Source organism: Eubalaena glacialis, chromosome 13 (genome assembly GCF_028564815.1).
Source record: "Eubalaena glacialis isolate mEubGla1 chromosome 13, mEubGla1.1.hap2.+ XY, whole genome shotgun sequence".
NCBI classification, from domain to species: domain Eukaryota; kingdom Metazoa; phylum Chordata; class Mammalia; order Artiodactyla; family Balaenidae; genus Eubalaena; species Eubalaena glacialis.
The window spans coordinates 84427652-84444630 of NC_083728.1; the positions used below are offsets into that span (position 1 = coordinate 84427652).

General features: G+C 55.1%; 2 protein-coding genes across 2 annotated transcripts in view; one reads left to right on the top strand and one right to left on the bottom strand.

The window, feature by feature from the left end:
• CASTOR2 (cytosolic arginine sensor for mTORC1 subunit 2) overlaps positions 1 to 8372 on the top strand; it is a 55551-nt gene extending 47179 nt beyond the window's left edge. Inside the window, exons 5-9 of the mRNA XM_061209301.1 lie at positions 372 to 495; positions 1224 to 1334; positions 1810 to 1892; positions 6049 to 6143; positions 6229 to 8372. Coding sequence (XP_061065284.1) covers positions 372 to 495; positions 1224 to 1334; positions 1810 to 1892; positions 6049 to 6143; positions 6229 to 6294 — 479 coding nt within the window. The 3' untranslated portion in view covers positions 6295 to 8372. The remainder of the gene's footprint in view (positions 1 to 371; positions 496 to 1223; positions 1335 to 1809; positions 1893 to 6048; positions 6144 to 6228) is intronic.
• Positions 8373 to 12267: 3895 nt separating this feature from the next.
• Positions 12268 to 16979, bottom strand: part of RCC1L (RCC1 like) — a 41774-nt gene continuing 37062 nt past the window's right edge. The window contains exon 11 of the mRNA XM_061209297.1: positions 12268 to 12508. Within this exon, the coding sequence (XP_061065280.1) occupies positions 12401 to 12508 (108 nt within the window). The 3' untranslated portion in view covers positions 12268 to 12400. The remainder of the gene's footprint in view (positions 12509 to 16979) is intronic.

The following is a 16979-nucleotide window of genomic DNA, read 5'->3' on the forward strand; positions in this document are numbered from 1 at the left end:
CAATGGCCAGAGGCCACTCCTGACCCAGTCCAGGCTATCAGGGCAGGCCTCCCAGAGGCAGTGACTCTCAAGCTGGAGCTTGGAGCACAAGTAGGAGCTAAGCCAGGTGGTGAAGGTTGGGAAGGGCATTCCAGGCAGGCAGCGTGGCATGTGCAAAGGCCCGGGGGCCTGGGGGTGGGCCTGGAGGATCAGGAGAGCTGTAGAGGGTGCTGGAGGCTGGAGAAGCGACAGGGGCCAGGTCTTGCAGGGCCTGCAGCCGGCCTTCCCAGAGCAGCTGCCGGCTGACCCCACCCCTCTTCCTGGGCCCTCTCCTGCCCCACGATGCTCCTCTCCTCCCGGCCTCAGCGCCCCTTGTCTTTGTGCTCTCACAGTCCAGAGGCCCGTCATCCACCCTCTGTCCAGCCCGAGCAACAGGTTCTGTGTCACCAGCCTGGACCCTGACACACTGCCCGCTGTTGCCACACTCCTCATGGACGTCATGTTCTACTCCAACGGGTAGGGCCTCCTCGGGTGTGAGGGGCTGCAGGGTGGCCAAGGGGAGACACGGCTCTGTCTAGTAGCCCCAGTCTGAGGGGGGAGGCACAGACCTGCCCTGAGAGCTCGTTTGAGAAGCGAGACATGGCTGTACCCCAGATCCCCATTCTAAGAGGGGAGAATGGCGTTCCTTGGGAACCCCAAAACTTGGTGAAGCCCTAGGCCCACATGTGGATATAATAAACACCCCACTGTCACCTGAGCTCCTAGGGCAAGCCCAGTCACTTGAAGAGCTGGGAGCTCAGGTTTTTTCATTTGGCGGACGACAGCTTTGCCTTTTTCCTCAGGGCAGATTGTAAGTTTGGGCCAACACCAAGTGGAGTGGGGCCAGGGGCCAGTGAGCTGACAGTGACCATAGACTGTGCCCTGAGATGTGGGCCATCGCAGGGACAGAGAAGCCACCCCCAGGAGGGGCAAGTGTAGCCTGTGCCGAGGGCGGGATGGGTCTCCGGAAACGTGAAGTGTGGTGTTCATCTCCGTGAATGCCGTGGAATCACCCACACCTCACAGATGCGGAGACCGATGAAGGCAGTGCCTCAGGGCCCCCCAGCAAGGCAGGATCAGAGCCACGACTTGGCCTGTGCTCTTCCCAACACCCCCAGACTGATGGGCGGGGCAGGGGGGCCTGGTGGGGCTTGGGGTGCAGCAGGGGCCCCACTCCACCCCTCACCAGCTGCCCCGGCCCACAGAGTGAAGGACCCCATGGCGGCCGGCGATGACTGTGGCCACATCCGCTTCTTCTCCTTCTCCCTCATCGAGGGCTACATCTCCCTGGTGATGGACGTGCAGACCCAGCAGAGGTGAGCCGGGCCCCGGCGTGGAGGTTTGTGATGGGCTGATCACCCACTTGGTCCTAGTAAGTCCCTACCCCAGCCCTTCACTGCAGGTGAGTGGCCCCGGCTTACAGATGACAGGCCACTCAGGGACAAAGGCCCCGGGTCATCCAGCGACATCCAGTGCTGTTTGCCCCTCACCCCCCGACCCCCGTCTGCAGCTGGGGAGGGGTACCCTGACCAGCCTGAGCAAAGGGGGCAGTTGTTCCAAAGCCCAGTCCCAGCTTTGCCTTCCTGCTCCCCCTACCCACCCCCAGACGAGAAAGGTGCAGAGGGAGTGCACTGAGGGCTTGGGAGAGTCCGTGGGGCCCCTGAGCTCAGGCCAGACACCCCCTTGCTCTGGCCCTACATCAGTGCCCAAGGACAGGGAATGCTCCAGGGAGGGCTGGCAGAGGGGGCACCGTTAATATCTGGGGATTAACATCGCTCGCTCCCTTTCAAGGTTTCCTAGTAATTTGTTGTTCACGAGCGCATCTGGAGAGCTCTGGAAGATGGTGCGGATTGGAGGACAGCCCCTAGGATTTGGTGAGCCCTGGGGGGCTGGGGCCGGCATTGCCGAGTGCCGTGCATCTGTACCCCTGGTGTAGGTACCCCGGGTCCCCACAGCCCGCGCGGTCCCTTGACCAGTGAGTGACAGGAGGCACTGGCCTCGGAGGATGGAAGAGCAGCTTCAGCCAAAGCACTCTTCTCCGTCCCCCGCCCACTGAAAAATTAAAACCTGCTTATTATTAGAATAGTGGGAACATGATAAAAATAGAAGAGGAAAAAAAATCTCTCCTTAGTCCCACTGTTGACAGGGAATGACTGTTGTCATTTTTAATGAGTTTTTTTTTTTTTTTAACACAATTGCCGAACAGCTCACAGTAAAACTCAGACATCCCAGCCCCTCACCCTTTTCCCTGTGTAACCACAGTGACCTGATCCCCCAGGAGAAAATTCACAGGAATCCCCCAAGACTCAGTCTAGCTTCAGTCTCCACAGTTGTCCAAACTGTCTTTGGTAGATGGTTTTTCCCATCAGCATATTCCAAGGGGCCACGGGTCTCAGACGCCTCGGTTAGAAGGGCCACATGGTACCGATTCTCCCGGCGCTGAGTGTAGGCTGCTGGCCCCATTGTGATGACGGCAGTGAGCTTTGTCTTGATGAGACGTGATTTCTTTGGGCTAGACTTGTCAGACCCAAGACCTTGAACCCAGAAGAGGCTCTTGGTAAATCACAGGACGTTTGTTTCAGGGAGCGCCCCTCAGCTGGCCCTGATGGGATCAGTAAACGCTGATTTCCCATAGACAGAGTGCAGAATGTTCCAGATAAAGCTCAGACTGCTCCAGGGGCCGCAGGTCGGAGAGGGAGCCAGGCTCTGCCGCCTGCCTGTGGCTTTCTCTGGACAAGGTCGCAGCTGGACAGCAACCGGCAGGGCTGGACAGCGCCCCCTAACTTTGCTCACATCAAGGCCTGAGCCAGAGCCATCCCGGGGGCAGGACAGTGGGCTGCTTTCCGCGGTGCTGGGCAATGTACACTGAAGGCTCCTGGTCCAACCCTGGGCTCCAGCCTGTCTCTCGGGGCCACCTTCTCCACAGACCCCAGCATTTCTCCCACCCACATTTGCTGCCCAGTTTGGGGCCATGGGGTTGTGGAGACCCAGTAGCCTAGAGGCAAGTTCACCAGTGAAGGAGGCTGAAGGAAACCAGGGTGACCTTGGGCAGGTTCCTTAACCTCTGAGCCTCAGTTTCCTAGTCTGTAAAACAAGGAGGATGGTAGATCCTGCTTCAGGGTGGTGCGAAGCCCTCCATGACGTGTCAGTTACACCGAGTGCTCAGCAAGCAGCAGTTGCTGTCGCTATCACGTGTAAGGACATGTAAGGCTTGGAGAGGGTTGAGGAAGGGAAGGCTTCCCGGAGGAGGTGGCTCCAGAGGTGACCGGTGGATGTTAACCCGGCTGATGGGGAGGAGAGGGCAGCACCAGCAGAGGTGGGTGTGACGCAGCGGTGCCTCTCCATGGTAGAAACAGTGGAAAAGGGCCTCACCAGGTCATCACAGGCAAAGGGGCAGGCGTCACCGGAGACTCAAATGAGAAGCAGGAAGTTGTGCATATCAGTTTATCTTTTCTTTTTTTTTTTTTTTTACTGAAGTATAGTTGATTTACAATGTTACATTAATTTCTGCTGTACAGCAAAGTGATTCAGTTATAAATACATATATATATATTCTTTTTCATATTCTTTTCCATTTTAGTTTATTACAGGATACTGAATATAGTTCCCTGTGCTCTACAGTAGGACCTTGTTGTTTATCCATTCTATATGTAATAGTTTGCATCTACCAACCCGAACCTCCCACTCCGTCCCTCCCCCATCCCCTCCCCCTTGGCAACCACAAGTCTGATCTCTATGTCTGAGAGTCTGTTTCTGTTTCGTAGATAGGTTCATTTGTGTCATATTTTAGATTCCACATGTAAGTGATATCATATGGTATTTGTCTTTCTTTTTCTGACTTACTTCACTTAGTATGATCATCTCTAGGTCCATCCATGTTGCTGCAAATGGCATTATTTCATTCTTTTTTATGGCTGAGTAGTATTCCATTGTATATATGTACCACATCTTCTTTATCCATTCATCTTTATCCATTCATTTTGACATTCATCAAACGTCAGTGGACATTTAGGTTGTTTCCATGTCTTGGCTATTGTGAATAGTGCTGCTGCGAACATTGTGGTGCATGTATCTTTTCGAATTCTAGTTTTGTCTGGGTATATGCCCAGGAGTGGGATTGCTGGATCATATGGCAAATGTATTTTTAGTTTTTTGAGGAACCTCCATAATGTTTTTCATTGTGGCTGCACCAACCATGTGGGAGGGTTCCCTTTTCTCCACACCCTCTCCAGCATTTGTTATTTGTAGATTTTTTAGTGGTGCCCATTCTGACCCGTGTGAGGTGGTACCTCATTGTAGTTTTATTTGCATTTCTCTAATAATTAGTGACGCATATCAGCTTATCTTTTTATCCCCAGCTTTGGTTCAAAGTTTACCAAAATACACTCAGTATAATAATATTACAGAAAAAAGAAAGTCAGGTTGAAGGGAGAATCGAGGTGGGAGAGTAGATGAAACTTGACTCGTCTTACCATCTGCAGTTGCCCTGGGCTGTTTTGAGCGGCCTCACAGGCGGGGCGACAGGGGACACAGTGTGTGAGAAGCAGTGCTGTGAATCAAGCAGGCAGCAGCTGGATCTACCTTCCCAGGATGCGGAGGGTTTTAGCGCCAGGCTAATAGCTATAAATAGCCCTGCAAGAAAAATAACTTGAGAATCTGAAAGATTCTAGACTGGCGAATTCCATATGTTTTAGACCACGGCTTGCAGGAAATATGTTTTCCATCACAGCCCAGCACACACATACGCAAACAACTCTACGGTTTCACAAAACTGCACTCGCTCTGGTGCTGAGCTGTTTGCCCTTTCCTTTTCCATTGTCATTTTATAAAACCCTGGTTACCAGCCTTCTAAATTGACGTCCCAAATGGGTCACCACCCACGGTTTGAAAGGCACCATTCTAGACCCTAATCTCCTACCCGCCCCCCACCCTTTTACAGAACTGAAAATGAATGTGTCTGTAGCTAAAGAATCTTAGGACACAACCGGTCACCACGTAGCAGCACAGACGGTCACCAGAAGTGCAAGCACGAGGCCTGTACAGCCACCAAAGGGGCCCATGGGTCCAGCCGGGAGCCCCGGGAGACCAAGCAGAAAGCAGGAGCTTGAGAGACCTGCAGGGTCACGTCTAGGTCCCAGGGTGGGCTGACAAGCAGGACCAGGGCCGGGGAGTGAAAGGACGCCGGGGAGGCTAGGGGTGGGGGAAGGGTGAAGCCCAGGTTGATGCCCAGGCTCTGGTCCCAGAATCCCATGGGGAGCTGGTGGCCAGATCTGGACTCTCCCACCCAATCGGGACAGCGCTGGGGAAATGCATCATCGCCAGAATCAGAACAGTAGCTTTGAGGGGTTGTGCTGATGGAGAGAAGAGTGGTCCTCAGATCCTGGAGGTCTTCCTGTAGGAGGAAGCTTTGCATGGTGCCTTCAAAGCGGGGAGGAGGGTGGAGGAGAGGGGAGAACCATCCCCAGGCAACCCCAAGGCCACCTTATTGGCTGAGGTTTGGAGGAGGCCAGAAAGCCACTGCTTTGGAGATCCAGAAGGAGAAGGAAATGACATTCGTCGTGATCAGATGCCTGACAGTGCCTTTAGGACAGGCAGGGACCTTTACCCAGTGGGGACTCCGATGAGGAAACTGAGGCTCAGAGAGAGGAAGTGACTTGGCCACGTCATCTGGCTAGAAAAGGGCGACAAAAAAGAGGGCCTGAACCCACGTCCTCTTATCGCCACTCTACCTCCAGCTCTGTTTAGGGAACTCGCAAGATGGCCAGGGAGATGAGTCCAAACTACGAGGCACGGGAAACAGGCAGAGGGTGGTCACAGTTAGACAGAAGTGGCTTCTGTGGACCCCTGAGGATGGAGAGCTCACTGCTGGCCAAAGAGATCGGAGAAGCCTGCTGGATGGAGGGGTGGGGAGTCTCTGGGAAGCTTACGGGTACAGGGCGGGCACTGCCAGCGGAGGGAGGGGAGAGGCCAAGGCTGTGCTGGGTGGCCGGGTGGGAGGAGGCTGAACGTGGTCCCCGCCTCTGTCCCCAGATGAGTGCGGCATCGTGGCCCAGATCTCCGAGCCCTTAGCTGCTGCTGACATCCCCGCCTACTACATCAGTACCTTCAAGTTCGACCACGCACTGGTGAGTGTCCGGCCCCGGCCCCGGCCCCCAGGCAGGGCAGGCCGGCTCCAGGGGCTCACGGGTGTCTGCTTCCCACCCCTCGCAGGTACCGGAAGAAAACATCAATGGCGTCATCAGCGCCCTGAAAGTCAGCCAAGCAGAGAAGCATTAGAAGGCCCTCTTCTGCTCCTCCCCGTCTGCCCCCCAGGCCTGGGCCCAGCCCCACCCTGAAGATTCTTCTCGCAGTATTTCTCAACAGACTGGAAAATCGGCCCCGGGGCCCCCAAGGAAGGGGTCCCTAGGACACGCCCCTGATGGCTGACCCCGCCAGGCCTGTGGCCCAAGCCAAGGCCTCCCCGTGCCCTCCTGCCTTCCTGGAGCCCCCAGACCCTCCAGAGAACCGCCCCCCCCCCCGCCTCCTTCCCCCACCCCTACCCCAGAAAATGATTTCTGAGGCCCAGGGAGCTTGTGAGCTGACCCACCTTCTCCTCCTGCCTCGCTCACAGCCGGGGGCAGATGCCAAAGGAAGCTGGCGCCTTCTATAGGACACTGGGAGTACCGATCCTCGGGTCGTCTTGGGGGGCTGGCTGAGCAGGGCTGAGTTCATGGGGCCCCGGAAGGCCCTTGTGAGGGTAGGGGTTCTGGCCCCTGTGGTCACTGGTCTCTGGTTCCATTGGCTCTGGGCTGGTTCCTGCAGAGTAGAGGCCAGTGGGCTGCCCTCTGGTCGTGTGCTGGTGAGGCTCCAAGGGAGCACGGGTGGGGCCCTGAGCTGGGGGGGGACCCCAGTCCCCCAGAACCTGGCCTGCCAGCCACAGGGCCTGCGCCCCGACTCCCAGCAAGACTGCCAAAGGGGCCTGTCCAGACCCTCCCCACCACAAGCGCTCAGTCCCGGGGGGAGGGGGGTTCCCAGGAGACCCACCAGCCTGGGGCACGAGCTCCTGTCCCCTCTGCTTTCCCTGGACCCTCCTGGGGCTGGCAGAGCCTCGGGTTCCCCTAAATGGGGGCAGCTCCAGCGTTCTGGGCCTGGGGTTTCTTAGGTCACCCCCACCTCCCCAGCAGTTAACTAGACCAGCACAGGGCTCCCCCGTTTTCCTGCCCCGCCCCCTCGCCCCACTTTTGGGGGAAAGTGGAAGGCCTCTGCCCCCAACTCACCTGCCCACCCACCCCTCGGTCCAGGGACCGTGGCGTTCACGAGTACTTGACCTGGGAGGCAGCTTATCTGAGCCTTAATAGAGAAAACCGTACCTTGTTTTAGTTTCTTATTTAATGTATTTGCACCCAGCCTGCAGTTGGCAGTAGTTTCAGGGGATGGCCCGCTGAGTCTGTCGGGGCTCAGAGTGTGACATCGCTTGGTTGGCATCCTGTGTGGCTCCAGGGACAAGCTTGAGAATCGGGAGCTGCTTCCAGGGGTCTCGGCCCTCCCTTTGGAGCAGAAAGCTGGGAGCAGAGGTCTGCTTGTACAGGGGTCCCCGGGGCATCCCCCCACGGAGCTGCCAAGGCAGAGTGGTTCTGAGCATCGGCGGGGGCTCGAGGGCCGCAGGGCAGTGGGCAGCCAGGTGGCAAGCCAGCCCCCTCGGAGAATGGGGTGACCCCCGTGCCTCCTCTCCAGCTGGGGGTGTTTTCCAAGCAAGCAGGACCTGCAGGGTCCTCGTCGGTGCCCAGGCAGCAGCTGACACGTGCTGTCCCTGAGAAGCTCGGAGGAGAAGGGACATTCTCTTGGGCTGGTGAAGCCCCACCCACCGCCATTCTCTGTGCCGCGTGGGACCCTCTGAGCCATGGAAAACCACCAGGTGGGGAAGCTGTCCGTCTGGATCCTTGCAGATGTTCGGGGCCCAAGTACTGATTCGGAACCCACGTGTTTTTTTTTTTAAGTTAATTCATTTTGCACAAAACACCAAAACATGTCAATTGTTTGCTGGTTCCAAAACGGGGGTGTCCACGTGGGCAGGGCAGCACTTCACGCCCCGAGTCCCCTTACTGTCCTTGGAAGGCCTTGATTTCTCCGTGGCACGCCCTCCAGACCCCTTCCTGTCTGTCCCCCCCCTCACCGTGTCACTCCCCCACCTCTCCTCCCTGCCGAGCAAATGTGTCGGCCCCTTGACCCCCAGAAACGTGTGCTCCCTAGACCCCCTAGGACGTATATTGTACACACATATAAATACCTGTGTTTTATGTTGATAGAGATATATACTGTAAATAGCATATATACTTGAGCAATATATATGTTAATATATACTGTGTGAGCGTGCACACGCGTGTGTGCGTGTGTGTGTGTGTGGGCGTGAGGGCTTCCGCCCCGCAGTGTCTGCCGTGCACACAGGCACGTTTTGAGCCACCATATATTTTTAATTCAAGTATATAGGCAATACGATTATTAGAGAAGCCGGCTGGCTGCCTCGGCCCTGACTTGAGAGAAAAACTAAACCAGCGGCCCACGAACTGAGCTCCGGGGCAGGTGTTGAGGGTCCCTACCCCCTCCTCCCCGAGTCTCCCTTGAAAGCTGGATTCGGCCCCTTCCTGTAGTCCCGTTGGCACGACCGAGGCCCCTAGACACCCTTATTTTATTTGGGGGACAGTGGCACAGAGGGAGGAGCAGCTGCAACAGGACAGCCCCCCCCCCCCCCCCGGTGCTCTCAGCCCGAAGACCTGAGCCAGCTGGACGGGCGCCCTCCGGCTTTCCGTCCAGGTCTGCTCCCACAGCCCCACCACCTGATTTCTGTCGCTTTAGAAGCCTCAGGTTCTTTCCCCAGGTCGCCTCCTGGGGACTGGCCCCATCCGACTGAGAAAGGGACGGATGGATGCCCTTGACGTTGTTTCCGGGAGGGGCTGATACAAGGACGCGGCTCTCTGGGCTACACAGGTGTGTATCCAGCTGGCAGGGCGGGAGCCAACACCCTGAAAACCTGCCCCCTCTATTTCCCACACCCCCATCCTCCCGCTGTGTGCAGAGGCCAGCGCATCCTCGGTGCCTGTGTGTGCCCGTGAGTCAGCGGTTGGGTCTCCAGCAATCTGGGGGAAGAGGGAGTGGTCTCCCCGGTGGCTGGCTGCCCCCAGCCATCTCTGGCTTTGCTGTGCGCAGGGGTCCCCAGACCCCCAGAGAGGCGGCCTGAAGAGGGTGCCCTGTCAGGCTGAGGCACTCTAGGCTCTGGCTTGGGGGTGAGCAGGTGGCCCAGGAGCTGCCACCTGGGCTCCAGGTGTGTCTTTTGAGTCTGTGCTGTTCCCTGGTAAGAAAAGCTCAAACCATCTAAATGCTACGCTCGCTCCTCACCCGCCCCATCCCTGCACACTGCAGAGCGGCACGAGGTTAAGGTGGGGAGAGCGAGGGAGACCAGGAGCCGTGATCACCCACTTCACCCCTGCCCCCAATTATAAAAATCTGCCTCTTTGGCTCAGCTCTCAACACGGGCGCCCCTGGTTCCTAAGAAACCCCATTCTCCCTCGGCCCTAGTCCTGACCCAGCAAAGAGTTGGACAGTGCCTGCTCTGCACCTCTTTCCTCCACAGGGGTTTCCAGAGCCCCCTGGGAGGCGGTGCCTACACCACTGACCTCAGCCCAGGGCACCCATCCAAGCAGGAGAGGCACATAAGACCTCCCTTCCCCAGGATTCCGGGGGTCCAGAACCCCCCCAAGCACCAGCATTCTCCCCCTCCCATCAACTCCGGGCCACAGGCCCCTGGTGGGAAGGGAGGGACTGGGTGACCCGGAGCTGGCCGCTGTGGCCTCCCCATGCGGGCAGCATGGCCTTGGTGACCAGTATGGTGTCCAGAAGATGCATGGTTGGTTGCGGCTTGTCCCCTCTGTGGTGACAGAGGATGCCACGGAGCTCAGGAGAGGAGGCTCGGGGGGGATAGGAAGGGCCAGGCCCCTACCCCCAAGCCAGCGGTACCATTTGCCTGATAATCAAAGATGAACCTGCCCACCCACCACCTGCCCCTTCTGGCCACACTTCCCAGCCACCCTGGGCCACCTTTCTGAGCCTCTGGATCTGGATGTGGGCACAAGCAGGGCCCTTCCCAGCCCCAGCTAAGAGAGGGGACCTTGGGGACCTTCCAGGTGGTAGCGCTACAGCCCTGTGCCAGGAATTTTTGATGCTCCTTCCTGAGTGAAAATTGTGGCAGGGGGGCGGGTAGGAAGGAAGCACCCCCAGTGTATCTGTGGCCAGTGTAAGCCATGGCTGGGGAGCAGCCAGCCGGGCACTGACGTTACGGCCGCCGAGAAGCGGAGTTGGTGGTTGGCTTGGCAGGCAGAGCTTGGGGGAGGACGACGGGGTCTCCCAGCGGTGAAAAGACAGGGGCTTGGGCTTTTCAGGTTTCTTGGGTACTGTGCCGAGGCAGGGGCTAGGCCTGGAGGGGGCAGTAGCCCTCTATTCAAGGAGGCCGCCTGGGAAGGGAGCCACCAAGATGGCACATGTTGGTCAACCAAGATGGCAGACGGTGGTCAGCCCAGCAGAGGGTGGGCTTGGGAAGAGTGGATGGGACTTGTGAGGGGAGTTGAGCCCTGGTATAGCTAGATACCTTTTCTCACATGCCAGCTCTTTTCCATTCTTTCATTTTCAAATTAGAGGCAGCAAAAGGACCCTTTTCCTGTAGACCGAGGGAGAGAGAAAGCTGCGGGCTGGGCTATGGCCTTTAGCTTTGAAACCCACGCCCTCCAGGGAAGCCTACTTTCTTGGGAGGGAAGGATGGGAGCTGTTGGCTGAGGCAGCCTGCTGTCCTTGGGGCTGAGGGCACCAGGAGTGGCCTGGAGTACAGGTAGAAGCCTGCGGCCTGGCCCGTGCTTTCGTGGGCAGCCTGGTGGGGAGGGAGCTTGTGGCTCTCGGTTCTCGGTGTGGGAGGCTGTGAACGCGGCAAGTGCTGGGCGTCAGAGCAGCGTTCTTGGCAGGACCACACGTGTGTGTATATGCACACGTGAGCCTGAGCGTGCGCTGTGTCACGCACCCTAGTGTGGACGCGAGCACACACGTGCAGAGCCCAGATCCGAGTGAAGGGACTGGCTCGTCCAGTATTTCGAGGCCTGGGTACGTTCTTACCCCAGGGCCACATGTAGAGTTGAAGGGGTGCGGGCAGCAGACCTCGAACGCAAGGCAGCCCCACCCCCCTTGACTTTGCTAAAACTGCTCTGCGGATGGACGGCCAGGGCAGAGGTGTCCCTGCAGGGGCTGTGCTCCGCCCTGCAGAGGCCCGGAGGTCCGTGCAGCCAAGGGCTAGACCTGCTGGGCGGACTCCTCGGCAGCAGCCAGTCCTGAGGACAGTATTTACAGGGAGGGGTTCTGGGGGCTGGTGCCCCTTCGCCTACTGGGGCTCGTCCATGAAGAGCATCCAACAAAGTTGGAAACCGGAGTGGAGGGCAGGGGCGGCGGGTGAAAAACAGGCCAAATTCAGGTCCCAAGGCAGAGGCCAAGCCCATTGCATTTTCCTCTCCACTGCTTCAGTTTACCTGTTCAGAAAATGGTCCAGGAAGAGCTGGGCAGGGTTGGCTCCAAAACTGGGGGTGGGGAGGAACTAACAGCAAACAAAACCCCAAGCCCTCCTCTTGCTCTTTGCCAAAATCATTTCCGTTATCCTGAGATGGGGGTGAGTGGATGTTGGCTGCACAGCAGGGCTCAGAGGGGCCTCTGCCCTGCCCAGGGTTTTGCCTTGGGGGTCTGGCCCTCCCCTGGCATGCCCCGGGTCACCAGCAGTAGCAGCGGCACTTGCATCTGTCCCAAGGTCTGGGCGAGGGGAGAACTGGGCAGCCCTGTACCCCAGGCCCTCACACTTTCTTTCTTTCTTGAAGAAACACAAAACCCTTGAGATTCATGTACTGTATGATGGAGAGAAAAAAAGTACCTAATGTTCCCCAAAAAAAGACAGTATATTTTGTACTTTGTAAAGTGTTCATTAAAATGGAAGAAAAAAAATGATGTTGGCTGACGGCTGTCTGATTTTGTGCTGATCCAGGGCTACGTCTCATCTCTCTCCCTTCTCCATACCGTGGGTGGGGGAACACAGGCCAGGAGCTGGGAGGAGCCAAAGCAAGAATCTGAGGGCGGAAACAGCCCTGAGAGCGAGAGGGGCTGTATTAGTTACCCAGTGCTGTATAACAAGTTGCCCCAAAATGTAAGGCTTGAAATGATGATTTGTGTGTCCTGGTTTTGGTGGGTTAGGAATTTGGGAGCAGTTTGAGCAGCTTGGGCTCAGAGTCTCTCACGAGGCTGCAGGCATCTGAAGCTCGGCTGGGGCTAGAGGGTCTATTTCCAAGGTGCTTAATCCACATGGCTGGCAAGGTGGGCCTGGCTGTCAGCAGGAAGCCTGTTCCTCTCCACGAGGGTCTCCGCTGCTTGAGTGTCCTTGTCGTATGGTGCCTCGCTTCCCCCAGAGCAAGGGATTCAAGGACCAAGGTAGGACCTAAAAAAAAAAAAGTTTTTCTTCTAGCTTCAGAATTCATGTACCATCATCTCCATCATATTCTATCGTCATGCAGCCCAGCTCTGATTTGACCCTGGAGGAGACCACACAAGGGTGTGAAAACAAAGAAGTCAAGGTAACCTTGGGGGCCACTTTGGAAACTGGCTGCTACACTCACCATTCCTCCCCAGATCTGTGGCAGAGGTGGGCCTGGGGGACCGGGGACCCCTGGAGCAGGATAGGACCTTGGGTGGCAGGGGAAGGATCAGGGGCTGGAACCCTGCTGTGAATGTCACACCCCCAGGAAAGGTGTCTTGGTGCTGGAAGCCCAGGAGCTGATGCCTCCAGATAAGACACCCTGGGGGCAGGAGGGAGGGCATGGTGCTCGGTGTCCCTCCCACAAGCGCTCTGGGGTTGAGCTCCTGCCCCCTTGGCAGGTGGATGCTGGGACTGCCCAGGCAAAAAAGAGGCCTGAGACCAGCAGGTCCTGGACCTTGGACGCCCTTCACCCTGCCCCTCTTTGATGTTTTCCATGCATGGCAGGTGTGAGCAGGGCAGGGCTCTGCCTACATTGGGCCCCACCATCCCCTCACCCCTGCCTCACAGGAGAAGCAGCCCTGGAGATGGAAGGGAGGGAAAATGGGAGCTAAAGCACTCACTCACCACCCCGAGTCCAAGAAAGCTCTGGCTGCTGTGAAGGCTTTTCTTTCTGGGGTTTGCAGACTAAACACCCCCTCAACCCTTCACATATCTTACTGGAGCCACAACGTGGGTGGGCACTCTTGATTGCCCAAAACAGTAGCAAAGGCCTCCTATTCCCACCACTCACTCATGTTCACTGTCTCTAGGGTGGTGCCAGACCTTGTGCCAGGGGCTGGAGACCCAGATGACGCTGCCATGGCCCCTGCGCCTGAGTTGCTCCAGGAGGTGTAAAGATGTGAAAACAGGCTCTCCCAGGGAGTGCAGCGCCAGGCTTCACCACAAGGGGATGCTGTGCCCTGGGGCCATGACCACTGTCCGGCAGTAGGAGGAACAAGAAGCCAGGATGTTAGGGTTGAGCTTGGTAAGGCAGCGGGACCCAAACAGAGGGAACAGCAAAGGCGCAGAGGGCCTAGAGGGGAGCGTAGCTGGAATGGAGAAGCAAGTTGGGGGAGGGCGGAAATGGACGGGGCTGGTAGAAGTGAGGCTGAAATGCAAGGTGAGTTCTCAGGCCAGCTGGGGGCCTCACACTCTGCTACAGACCATGGGGATCGACGGAGGACTTCATGCAGGAGACCAAACTTAGCATCTGAATGGTGAGTCTGGGTTATTGAATATGGCTGATAGAAGGAGGAAAGGGGGCAGCCAGGATCCTGGCCTCATTTCTCAGGAGAGATGACCCTGGCCAACTCAAGGGCCTTCTCAGTGCAGTCAGGAATGGCGGGGGGCATCACAGATGGAGAGGACTGGCTGGCGTCCCACCTTCCAAACCATGAATGTGCCCTTCCCCCAGCCAGGGCATAATTCCTCATGGGAGCAGCTTTGGCTGCATCTTGGCAGGGTTCTTACCCCAGCACGTTAGACTCCCCTGGAGAGTGGGGAGAGTTACCTGTGCCAGGACTCCACCCCAAAGAGTCTGATTCAACTCATCTTGGCTTCAGTATAGTTTTTAAAGCTCCCCAACCCGCTCTTAAAAAGTAATAAAAAGCGGACTTCCCTGGCAGTCTGGTGGTTAAAGACCCCATGCTTCCAATTCAGGGATGCAGGGGGTGAGCGTTCGATACCTGGTCACGGAACTAAGATCCCACATGCTGTGTGGTGTGGCAAAAAATAAATAAAAGTTTTTTAAAAAGTAATAAAAAGAATGCAGGGCCACAGAAGGAAAGAGCACACTCTGTAGTCACTTTGCCTCCCCTTGGTTTTCTTCAGCTGGTGGGGAAGCAGGGGCTCATGATGGTGAAAACTAGCTCTCCAAAGGGAGTGTGGAATGAGATCGTGGTGATGGTTGCACCACACAGATAATAGGCTAAAACCACTGAATTGTACACTTTAAAATGGTTTTATGGTATATGACTCACATCTCAATTTTTTTAAAAAATGAATGTGGTAGAGAAGGCAACAGGTGTGAATGCATAGCAGGAAGGACGGCCAAGAAAATGTGAGTTATTCTAACATCCCTTGACGGTTAAAGAAAGTTCCTATAAACACAGTGGAGGGTAGCATAAAGGAGTAGGAAGACCACAGAGGTCTTTACCTTGCAAAAGTTGGTCTTGGAGCATCTCGTTTGGGATGTTTTCCAGGAGCTGTCCACCTGAGCTGGACCAGCGGGAAGCTCTGGCAGCCATCAGCTGGACCGCAGCCCATCTCCCCACACTAATAAGCACCGGGCACTGAGAGGGTCCCGAGTAGAGAGAGCTGAGGAGAAGTGAGCAGAGACCCCCTAACAGGCCTGTAGGTAGCAGCCCAAGTTGTATTCCGGGAAATAGATCATCAGTGCCTAGGAACTCAGTATTACAGTGTGTTGTGGATTCCACAATACAGGTGTCAAAACTTAAAAATTTAAATGAAGGACCCAGCAATCCCAATCCGAGGTATCTACCCAAGAAAACTGAAAACATGTTCACCCAAAAACTTGTATGGGAATGTTCCCAAAAAATCAAACTCTGGGCTAATGTAAAACGTGTACATGAATGTTTTGGCATTATCCACAATAGCCCAAAAGTGGAACCAACCCAAATATCCATCAACTGATGAATGAATAAACAAAATGTATATCAAGAACAAAACCATCCCCAGATAATTCTGTTCCGCAGCCGAGGTTGAGAAGGCCAGGGTTAAGGGGTAGAATCTGCCTCAAGGAATCCCAAAGTCCCCATGGAGAACACCGCCCCCTTTGGCTGCTCTGTGAGGCAGTGGCCTCATCCTGCTTTCCTCCATTCTGAGGCCAGACTGATCAGGGGCAGTCAGCCCCAGTGTACCTGCTAGGATGACGCATCCTTCTTATTGCCGCATCCCAAGCACTGGCAGGTCATGGCATATGGACGGTGCTCCGGAGAATGTACCCAATCAGCCTCTAATGCTTCTTCAACATTCCCCCACTGGAATGAAGGTCAACTGCAGCTGTGGAACAGCTTACGGTCGGTTTTTGTCTCCAAGGGTAGACTCAAATGTGGCATTGTCTTTTTTCTTTTTTCCTAATTGAAGTATAGTTGATTTACAGTATTGTGTTAGTTTCAGGTGTACAGGGAAGTGATTAACTTGTATATGTTTTTTCAGATTATTTTCCATTATAGGTTATTGTAAGATACTGAGTATAGTTCCCTGTGTTATACAGTAAATCCTTGTTGCTTATCTATTTTATGTGTAGTAGTGTGTATCTGTTAATCCCATACTCCTAATTTATCCCTCCCTCCCCCCCTTTCCCCTTTGGTAACCATGAGTTTGTTCTCTGTCTGTGAGTCTGTTTCTGTTTTGTATATAGATTCATTTGTATTATTTTTTAGATTCCACATATAAGTGATATCATACAGCTTTTGTCTTTCTCTGACTTATTTCACTTAGCGTAATACCCTCCAAGTCCATCCATGTTGTTGCAATATTTCATTCTTTTTTATGGCTGAGTAATATTCCATTGTGTGTGTGTGTGTGTGTGTGTGTGTGTGTATACACACCACATGTTCTTAAACCAATCATCTGTTGACAGACACTTGGGTCGTTTTCACATCTGGGCTATTGTAAATAGTGCTGCTATGAACACTGGGGTGCATATATCTTTTCAAATTAGCGTTTTTGTTTTTTCTGGACATTTTCCCAGGAGTGGAGTGGAATTGCTGGATCATGTGGTAGTTCTACTTTTAGTTTTTTTTGTTTTTGTTTGGTTTTTTGGGGGGGTTTTTGGGCTGCATTGCGTCTTCATTGCTGCGCGTGGGCTTTCTCTAATTGCGGCAAGCTGGGGCTACTTTTCGTTGCGGTGCACAGGCTTCTCATTGCAGTGGCTTCTCTTGTTGCAGAGCATGGGCTTCTAGGCACACGAGCTTCAGTAGTTGTGGTGCATGGGCTCAGTAGTTGTGGCTCGCGGGCTCTAGAGCACAGGCTCAGTAGTTGTGGCACAAGGGCTCAGTTGCTCCACAGCATGTGGGATCTTCCTGGACCAGGACTCGAACCCGTGTCCCCTGCATTGGCAGGCGGATTCCTAACCATTGCGCCACCAGGGAAGTCCCTACTTTTAGTTTTTTAAGGAACCTCCATACTGTTCCCCATAGTGGCTGCACCAATTTACATTCCTACCAACAGTGTACGAGGATTTCCTTTTTTCCACATCCTCTCCAGCGTTAATTATTTGTAGATATTTTGATGCTGGCCATTTTGACCAGGATGAGATGATACCTTATTGTGGTTTTGATTGGCATTTCTTTAATAACTGGCGATGTTAAGCAGCTGTTCATGTGCCTGATGGCCATCTGTATGACTTCTTTGGAGAAACATCTATCTA